The sequence below is a fragment of the Octopus bimaculoides genome, chromosome 9 (genome assembly GCF_001194135.2).
Source record: "Octopus bimaculoides isolate UCB-OBI-ISO-001 chromosome 9, ASM119413v2, whole genome shotgun sequence".
Classification (NCBI taxonomy): Eukaryota; Metazoa; Mollusca; class Cephalopoda; order Octopoda; family Octopodidae; genus Octopus; species Octopus bimaculoides.
In genome coordinates, this window is record NC_068989.1 from 6,105,029 (window position 1) to 6,116,314 (window position 11,286).

Below are 11,286 nucleotides of genomic sequence, written 5' to 3' on the forward strand. Positions count from 1 at the left end.
TATATATATATATATATGTGTATGTATATATTTGTGTGTCCATGTTAGTCCCCACCTGCATCGCTTGAGTCCTTTTGAAGTGTTGGGCCTCACGGAGGCAATGACCAAGACCTTTGGCATTATGTCATGCTTGAGAAGAAGACCCATCAAGCCAAGTAAAATTGCAATCGTGGCAGATACCGGTGTCACACAAATTGGCACTCGTGCCAGTGGCACATAAAACCATCCATTACACTCTCAGAGTGGTTAGCATTAGGAAGGGGATCCAGCCGTAGAAAACCATGCCAAATACGACTGGAGTCTGGTGCAGCCTTCCAGTGTGCCAGTCCTCAGTCAAACCGTCCAACCCATGTCAGCATGCATGACAGACGTTAAAGGATGATGATATGTGTGTGTGTCTCTCCCTCTCCCTTTGTATTTTTGCGTCTGTGTTTGTTCCCTACCATTGCTTGATAACCGGTGTTGGTGTCTTTACATCCCCATAACTTAGCAGTCTGGCAAAAACAACTGATAGAATAAGTACCAGGCTTGATAAAAAAAAAAGAAAAAATTTACTGGCTGCGATTAATTCGTCTTGAAATTCTTTGAAGTGGTGCTCCAGCATGGCCACAGTTCAATGCTTGAAACAGGTAAAAGATGAAAGCTAAACAAATTAAAAGAGGAGAGGAGACTTTGGATAAAGTAATCCTAGATACACACATCCCTGAAGCTTGATAAGGATGGTTAGTCCTGGAAGGTCTTTGATCATGAGTCTGCATGAATGGGGACGACTTGTGGGGCTATACAACAACAACAACAGCGACAACAACAACAATGGTATTAGCATATCATCACAGACAACAAAAACATCAAGACCAAACAAGAAAAACAGAAATTAAATTGGAAACAGATAAAATAACCTGAATCTGGTCTGACCTGGGGCTAAATAACAATAACAACAACAAAAACAATAATAAAACCAATAATAACAACACTGCTTTGAGATTTTGAGATAATGACGGTGGCTCTACATGGTTGGTTGAATTGCTAGAAATAGCAGGAAAAGTGTCCCTAAAATAACACTTTAATGTTTAAAACAAGCATAAATAAATAAATAAATGAATTAAAAAGGGAATTATTGGATAAAGTAGTCCTAGATACACAGATCTCTGAGAAATGGTAAGGATGGTTACTTGTGGAATTTCTTTGATCAGAAATCTGCTCAATCAGGAATGACCTGGTCCTAGCCGGAATTCTTGTGAACATAGGTCTGCTTGAACAGGGGTGACTTTTGGGGCTATACAGCAGCAGCAGAAGCAGCAGCAGTAGCAGCAACAACGATATCGATTTCTTACATTGGCACAAGGTCGCAAGAACGACGACAACAACAGCAACATTAGCATATCCGCACAGACAACAAAAACTATCAACAACAACAACAGCAACAGAAATTAAATTGGAAAGGAAAAAATAAGCCCATGGACAACAATGAAATAATTTATAAAATAAATTGGAAAAAAAAAACAACTCATGTGACAACAACAAAATAATTTATAAAATAATTTTTTTAATTAGATATTTTTTTATTAGTGTTGATCGTGATTTTTTTCTTGTTTGTAAATTAATTTCTATTGATCTTTTTGTTGTTGTTGTTGCAGTTACTGTAGTTTTTGAGTCAATTAGGAAGCAATCTACGTGGAGGCTCTGTTTGCTGGGAATAGCACCCCCAAGCTTCCTCAAATCACACTCTGACATGTTTTAAAGAAGGAAGGACACATTGGATAACATAGCACTGGATGTTGTTGTTGGCACTCCGTCGCTTATGACGTCGAGGGTTCCAGTTGACCTGATCAACGGAACAGCCTGCTCATGAAATTAACGTGCAAGTGGCTGAGCACCCCACAGACACGTGTACCCTTATCGTAGTTCTCGGGGAGATTCAGCGTGACACAGTGTGACAAGGCTGACCCTTTGAATTACAGGCACAACAGAAACAAGAAGTAAGAGTGAGAGAAAGTTGTGGTGAAAGAGTACAGCAGGGTTTGCCACCATCCCCTGCCGGTGCCTCGTGGAACTTTAGGTGTTTTCGCTCAATAAACACTCACAACGCCCGGTCTGGGAATCGAAACCGCGATCCTATGACTGCGAGTCCACTACCCTAACCACTGGGCCATTGCGCCTCCACAACACTGGATATAATACATATCAAAATCCAAGATATGGATGGGTGGCTAAATGAAAGATAGATAATTATATAGGCAGGTAGACTAACAGACTCATATACAGATAGACAGGCAGGTAGATAGACAGGTAGAAAAATAAACAGAGGGGGAAATATAAAGAAAGTAAAAATAAAGAAAGATTGGTGAATAGCTAAACCCTTTTTTGACTATGGACACCTTGGATACCTATTTTACTGAAATAGACCCTTATAACCATTTCATGTTTAAAGAATCTTATAATATTTTTGTAATTAAATATTATAATTAAATATTATTAGAAATTGTATTCAAAAATTATTAAAATATTTTGTGTATAACCAATTTATTGTGCATGGATTCTAACAAGCAAATCTTATGTGGACCTTTAAGGGATAGATAGATAGATAGATAGATAGATAGATAGATAGATAGATAGATAGATAGATAGATGGATACAAAGATGAATGCCAAAAATAAGCTGAAAGATAGATGGATGGATGGATATACAAGGAAGTAAAGAGATATACGTACAAATACACAGAAATAGACAGACAGACAGACGGAATGATAAATAGATAGGTGAGTGGAAGAAATGCTATTTTAATGGTAATTCTTCTGGATCAAAACTAACTTGGGAGACCAAACACTGCCACCACCACCAACAGCAATAACAACAACAACAACAAGAGGTGGCAAGTACTTACTTGTCTCACAGTTGCTGCCTACATATCCCAGGGGACACAGACAAATGTGGGTGTCAGCTGATTTTACTGCGCATTTCCCACTGTTCTCACACACAACAGCTGTACAGACATTGGAACTGCATTCCACTGGAAAGAAAAAGAAGAAAAGATTCATTATTATTATGATCACCACCACCACTACCACCACTACAACAATCATCATCACCATCATCACCGTCATCACGGTCATCATCATCATCGTCATCATTTATTTATTGTATTTGTTGGTATAAAAGATGCAGGAGTATATTAGACATGCTGCAATTAGAGCAATGCATATTTACAACGAAAATGGTTTTAATGTATTAAAGCTTTTGTGAAGCCCAACTGTGCATATAGGACCCAGTGTGGTTTTTTAGAAATGCATTTTTGGAAAAAATGTGTTGCTTATATGCCATCAAATATGGTACTTAAGCATTTCAATATTTTTTATATGAATTTCTTTTAAATAAAAGCTTTTAAATATAGATAAATATCTCTCTATGCCATTCTAGTTTTTTCTTGCAGTTTCATTTGTGTTTTCTTGCAATGCCTTGTAATGTTGAATTTGCTTTGGCTCCTGTGGCAAATGCATAAATTACTGGTTTCAAATTCTGGCACAATGCCAGCAATTTCGGAGGAATTGGAGTAAGTCGATTGCAGTCGACCCCAATACTCAACCAGTCCTTGTTTTACTGATCCCGAAAGGATGATAAACAAAGTCGACTTTGGTGGAATTTGAACACAGAACATAATGATGGACAAAATGCTGCGAAGCATTTTGCCCAGTGAAGTAAGGATTCTGGTAGCTCGCTACCTTAACAAATGTGCCTTTATGTTTTGAGTTCAAATCCTGCCGAGGTCCACTTTGCCTTTCATTCTTTCGGGGTTGATAAATTAAGTACCAGTTGCATACTGGTGTTGATCTAATCGACTGACCCCCACCTCCCCCAAAATTTCGGGCTTTGTGTCTAGAGTAAAAAAGAATATTTTTAAGGTGGTGAGCTGGCAGAAACATTAGCACACCAGGCAAAATGGGTTCTTCTCCATCATACAATATGAATAAGGAAGGAAGGGGTGATGGCAAATTGATAGAGAGATGATAGAAATTCTACGATGAAAAATAATCAGTGTTTCAACTCTGTGTGTGTATGTAAAAGGGAGGTATGTGAATATTTGTGTGTGTGTGTGTATGTGTGTGTGTGTGTGTGTGCAATGTAAGTGGGATGGTGAACATTCAATGCTGAAAAGAAAAATCAACAACCTCAAGATTCAGCAGTGCTTATTTTATTGATACTGGAAGGATGAAAGACAAAGTTAACCTTGTTTGGATTTGAACTCAGAACGCACTGGCTTGCTACCAATTCTACGAGCTTGTTGCTTTACAATTTGCTAATAATGATAATTTCGTGCATTTTTTTTTTTTTTTAATTAAGATCTCACAAATTATGGGGCTGGGGAGGATCATAACTGATTAATTTAATCTCCGTATTTTACTGCTTTCCATTTTATCGACTCCAGAAGGATGCAAGTCGTAGTTGACCTGGGCAGGATTTGAACTCAGAAACATAAAGACCTAACTGAAAAAAACAAAAACAAAAAAAAAACAGCACGTGGCATTTTGTCTGACACCACCAACTCTGAATTTGAATTGGCAATACAAGGAGGGAAAAAGATAAAAAGAAAAAAAAAGGAGGAAAAAAAAAACGAGAAACAATTAATGTGTTGCCTGGTTGTAAAATAGTTGCAGATATTGATTATGCTAAAATTAATGACAAAACATTGTTGGTTCAAGCAGGAGTTGAGGCATAAGAAGAGAAAAATTAATTGGAAAAAATTCTAAAACCAGAGGGACCACAAAAATAATGAGAAACTATGTCAAGACTTTTAAATCCCACAATAAACCTGCTAAAGGGTTAGATTAAATTTTAGAGAATGTCTACCAAAATCAAGTATGGATTATTGATATGACTTGTTTTAGGGAAAATAAGCATATGGTAAAAAAAGAAAGAAAACGGTAAAATAAAAAAAGTACTACTTGAGGAACTGTAAAGAACTGTAACTATAGAATCAGTTAAACTTCAAAATGATGCTTAACAGAAAGACTTGGTAGAGCATAAAGATTGTTTCGAATGTGATTGGTAATGTCTGAAAGGGATGGTTAAATGAATAAATTGTTCTAAGGAAAAAGAACTTGCTGAATAAAGAGATGCAGCGGCTGATACGGAAGTTTGTGGTGTTAGAAATTATTCTTGTCTACTCTAGGTACAAATCCCAAACTTTTTGGGGAGTGGGGCCAGTCAATTAGATCGACCCCAGTATGCAACTGGTACTTAATTTATCGACCCTGAAAGGATGAAAGGCAAAGTAGACCTCGGCGGAATTTGAACTCAGAATGTAAAGACAGACAAAATACCATTGAGGATTTTGCCTGGTGTGCTGATGTTTCTGCCAGCTTTCCACCTTAAAAAAATTCTTTTTTACTCTAGGTACAAGGCCCAAAACTTTTGGGGAGTGGGGCCAGTCGATTAGATCAACCCCAGTATGCAACTGGTACTTAATGTATCGACCCTGAAACAGACACACAAATATATACATACATACATATATATATATATTCATGATGGGCTTCTTTCAGTTTCCATCTACCAAATTCACTCACAAGGTTTTGGTTGGCCCAAGGCTATAGCAGAAAGCACTCGCCCAAGGTGCCATGCAGTGAGACTGAACTTGGAACCATGTGGTTGGGAAGTAAGCTTCTTACCACACAGTATGCTGTGTATAAAAAATAAAAGAGAAAGACTGCAGATGTCAGAGGAATGGCAGAATCAGTAGAGTATTGGTTAAAATGCCTTTCTGCATTTATTCAAGTCCCTTTATAGTCAGAGTTCAATTCCTACTCAGTCACTCATACAGGCCAACAAGGTCATTCATCTTCCTAGCTTTTCTAAAATAACCAACAATTCTTGCTCCCTGAAATCGCTGATATTTTGCCAAACTTAGTGTCTATTATTATTTATACAGTTCAGTAATTATTATCAATGTTGTTGTTGTTTTCGTTATATTATTATTATTATTATTATTATTATTATTATTATTATTATTATTATTATTAATGTTGTTGTATATTCATATATTCATATTCAGTTGTCAATCATAATTAGATAAAGACATTGCCAAAGAATGGCATTAAGTTTGGCAGCCACAAGTAAGATCTCTTTGAGAGAAATAATAATGATAATAATGATTTCGAATTTTGGCACAAGGTCAATAAATTCGGTGGGGAAGGGTAAGTTGATTCCACTGACCACCAGTACCCAAATGGCTCTTATCTTATTCACCCCCGAAAGGATGAAAGGCAAGGTGAACCTTAGTGGAATTTGAACTCAGAATGTAAAACTGGAAGAAATGCTGCTAAGCAATTTTTCCTGGACAGAAGTGACTCTGTCAGGTTGAGTATTATCATGTACATTGTTTTGTCTTGGTATAAAAGATGGTCGACAGCAAATATTCTGCTCAATACCACAGATTTGCTTGTCAGTTGTTTGACCTTAACCAGTTGAGCATGTCCCTTAGTGGCTGATGATATGTGCATCTCTGATCATGAACAGAAGTAGTAGGGGAGCATCATAGCCATGTGTTGAGAGGAATGCCCTAACCACTAAGCCATGTGCCTTCATACATACGTACATACATTGCTGAGACCCCCTTCGGTCATGACTGACCATTGGACTGGTCATGGGATAGGTCATTTCTACAGGTGAGTGAACTGGAGCAACGTGAAGTAAAGTGTCTTGCTCAAGAACACAACACGCAGCCCGGTCTGGGATTTGAACTCACAATCTCACGATCTATGCTTTAACCACTGAGCCATGTACCTTCACATACATACATAGATTCCTGATAGATGACAATACTGAACAAACCAGGTAATTTCACACCTTTTTTTAACCACAAGAAAGAGAGAGTTTCTTCATGGTAACAGCAGTGAGTTTGCCTTTTAGCAGTTGAAATTTTACAAACATTTTAATTAAACTAAATTTTGCTTATGCCTAAACACTGCATGGCACTAACTCTTTGATATATATATGTGTGTATATATATATATATATATATATATATGCATTTGATTGTCAAAAATCAAAATTAAAATCACAATTAGAATCTCAATCAAATCGAAATCAAAAAAGGAAACTGTAGTCATGGCTGATGCCAGTGCTGCTTGACTGGCTCCTGCACTGGTGGCACGTAAAGAGCACCCACTACACTCTCGGAGTGAGTGGTTGGCGTTAGGAAGGGCATCCAGCTGTAGAAACTCTGCCAAATCAGATTGGAGCCTGGTGTAGCCATCTGGTTCACCAGTCCTCAGTCAAATCGTCCAACCCATGCCAGCATGGAAAACGGACGTCAACACATGGACTCACACATACACACACACTAAAGCACCAAATACATTCTGTGAAGTTGTTAACATCAGGAAGGGCATCCAGCCTCAGAAACCTTGGCAAAGCAGACATTGGAAACCAATGCACCCATCTGGCAAGTTGGATTCTATTAAAGCATCTAACTCATGTCAGCATGGAAAAAAGAACATCAAATGATGATGATGATGATGACGACGATGATGATGATATATGAATTTACACACAAGCATATCTTTGGTGTTATCAATTTTAAAGACATACATTTACTGCTGATTAAACATGAATTATTTCCACTTATCTCGCTGCTTACGATTCAGACTGTATTTGAATAGAAAGAGAATTTTTTTTTTTTTTACTCTTTTAAATGATGTAAGATTAAACAAAAATTTGAAATTAGCCTAATTATTGACAATATCGTTAACGTTACAAAATGAACATGACTTAATTGAAGAACATTTAAAGTATGTAATTTTTGCTACAAAAGCAATGGATGCATAAAAGATGTAGAAGAACAAAACCAGATGCCACTAATAATCATTCAGGTATCTGAAATTCTTCAAAACACAATTATACACATATGATGTATTGAATCTATAAATTTGATTATTACATTATTGGAAATTTTTTTCCACATTTTTTGACTATACAATAATTATACAATTCGCTCAATTTCCTGGATTTCTTCTACTGAACACAGCTAAAAATCTATCAAATTTTTCAATCCAACAATTGCGTTGGTCACTGAAGCACTCTGTTCTTTTCTTTCTTTCTTTTTTATTTTTTTTTAAGCTTTTGATGAATTCTTTGATTATTTCTGCAGTATGTTTCTGGTTATTGTTATTTTGAAAAATTCATGATTTGCCTAAGTGGCTCTTGGAATATGAAAGCATGCTGAGATCGAAGCCACTACATGGCTTTGTGGCTCACCAGTTTCTCTCACACTGTCCAACTCATGCCAGCATGGAAAATGGATGTTAAATGATGATGGTAGTGCTGGTGATGATGATGATGATGATGATGATTCTCTGAGACCTTTAGACAATTCTGTTCATGATTTTCTGAGACCGTTAGACAATTCTGTTCATGATTCTCTGAGCTAGTGAATAGAGCCCTACTTATATTCTGGACATTGCAACACTAAACCATGACATTGCCATCACCTTGCTTAACTGTTAAATTCATTCATTCAGTGTAAAATTCCTCTCTTGTACACCCCTGAAAACGATGTTGGCTGTCAGAGCTGAACAAATAATAAGTTCGACTCATTCAACCATTAGACTTTTGTCCAGTTTCACAACATCCTGAGCAAAACGAATGCAGACACATTGTATTTTCATACATGTCCAGGAGGACAATTTTCTCCCAGGACTATCTCTGCAGTGAAAGGTCTTTTCACATTCAAGTGCATTCAGACATGTCAAATATGACTTTACATAAATGTATTTTATTCCACATTTCTTGTTTCTTTTCGTATTTTTTTTCCCAGAGAAATGTACAATTTCGTACATGAAACATGTCCCATGACCTTTCACTGCTCGTCACTTTTTGATGATAGTGATCAATTCTGTGAAAGATCAATCAAAATGCCAGTGGTCATCATTGTCTTGTTCTTCATGGATGAGTGGTGAATGACTTAGTGTATCGGTTTTGTAGCTGTTTGTGGCAGATCTCTTCAAAGATGGTCAAAATGGTCAGCAATTCTATCAAAGTTTTCAACGCAATGGTATGTCTCAGTTAGTTACTGAGCATGCAATTTCATCAACAATGGCTCAAAATGTGGAGGCACAGAGCCTAGTGGTTAGAGCTGTGGACTTGCAGTCGAAGGATCATGTTTATATTTGTATGTCTGTGTTTGCCCCACCACCCCATCGCTTGACAACTTATGTTGGTGTATTTACATCCCCATAACTTAGCGGTTCAGCAAAAGAGACCGATAGAATAAGTACTAGGCTTACAAAGAATAAGTCCTGGAGTCAATTTGTTCGACTAAAAGCATTGCTCCAGCATGGCTGAATCAAGTAAAAAGAGTTTATTTTACTTAAATATTTAGATACAGTACAATACAGACTATTAAAATCAAAATAACTTTTTCTCATAAAATGATGAGTTCATTAATACTGTAAGTAATTGCACTATACTAATTAGAATGCTTTTCTCTAATCAGTTTATTAATACAGACAGTAATTGTATTATGCAAGATAAAATTAATTAAATCTAAATAACTCAACAGAGTACAAAATTCTCTCCTATTCATATACAGTTTGTATCTTAAGTGATTAAACAAACAGGTAATTAACATTTAATTATCAGAGCTCTTGTCTTTAAACTGATAACACTGTATAGACATAACACATACACACATACTTACACCAATAACAATTAGGGTACTTGGCTTTGTGACTAAATGCCTAAGTGACAATCTGGATAAGCATGGATTTTCAGGATAAGAAATCAATCAACTGACTCAGACATTACAAATACAATCTGTAAGTGGAAGAATAAATATGTGCAAGGCTTTTCTCAAGTTTAAAATATGACACTGATTTCCTTATCTGACGAGGGAGCTTTGTATCATTGCTGGAACCAGCTTCTTCCTCGGAAGAAGAATTTAGATGATTAAAAAAAGAAGAGAATAAATACATATGTACACACACACACACACACACACAATCATATATATATATATATATGTATAGGTGCAGGAGTGGCTGTGTGGTAAGTAGCTTGTTTCCCAACCACATGATTCCAGGTTCAGTCCCACTGCATGGCACCTTGGGCAAGTGTCTTCTACCACAGCCTTGATAAGAAGGTGTATGAATAAATGAAAAATCAATAAGCTGTGTAAGTTAAAAATAGTTGCTTAACAAGGTGACACTGATGCACATTTCTCAGAATTTCACATTTGCCGGTAGCCAAGTAGTACAATCCATCAAGGGTACAATTCCGAGTGAGACTAACCTTACAGAAAATCTAACAGAGAAACTTTACTTTCATAGGAATTCCAACCATCCTCAAGCTGTAATTATGAATCTAGTTACAGATATCAACTGAAGAATCTTCAATGCACCAGTGAAGAGAAAGAACTTCAGCAAAGCTGAACCTCATTGTAGGAAGGTATTGGTAAAGAGCGGGATAATTGAGAAGTTAGTGTAGATAGAGAGTTCTCCCTTCCATATCATTCCTTAATCTTAAGAGAGTTAAGTGGATTTCTGGTGTGGCTACGGTCTTTTGAGGGGAAAAATATCAGTCAAAGTAATGCTCAAAATTTTCTCTGAGAACCAGAAAATAGTGAATAGAAGTGGTTATTTGTTCTGTGAAATTCAATGAGGAGGAGGAGGGGAGGGAGGAGGGGGAGAAGAAGAAGAAGAAGAAGAACTTCTTGGCAAGTTGCTAAATGTAAAATCATGCAATATCTCGGTTGCTGCTGATAATACTGAAGGCTCATGGGAGAATTTAAATGAACTGATCTATAATACATCAATGGAAATGCTACAGAATGTTTGAAAATGAAAACACCAAGATTAGATCAGATAGGAAGACTTTGAAATACAACAAATTCTTGAGGATATACACAAATCTCATAAACATTCTATGAATACCAGCAATTCTGTTAAGTTGACAAAAGAAAAAAAAAGAGGAAAATGAACAAGAAAATTTAGTTCAGTTGGAGCTTATAATAAAAAAAAAAATATTTATAACGGAATAATGAAAGTAAATTAATTAAATCTTATGATGTAGAAATCCATTTTATTGTTTCATTGACATATTGAAGAAACCTTAAGAAAGACTTTGTATTTAATTATCAGTTGTTGTAAGGGAGAGGAATAATGCCAAAATAATGGTACAGACAGGTGCTTATGAATATTCTTATTCAATATGTATATATATCTCTATATCTCTCTATCTATCTATCTATATATATATATATATATATATATATATATATATATATATATATAT

The 11,286-nt window shown here is 36.2% G+C and overlaps 1 protein-coding gene across 1 annotated transcript in view; it reads right to left on the reverse strand.

Moving 5' to 3' along the window:
- Nucleotides 1-11,286, reverse strand: part of LOC106875003 (pikachurin) — a 459,438-nt gene that overhangs the window by 44,814 nt on the left and 403,338 nt on the right. The window contains exon 7 of the mRNA XM_052970397.1: nt 2,885-3,010. Coding sequence (XP_052826357.1) covers nt 2,885-3,010 — 126 coding nt within the window. The remainder of the gene's footprint in view (nt 1-2,884; nt 3,011-11,286) is intronic.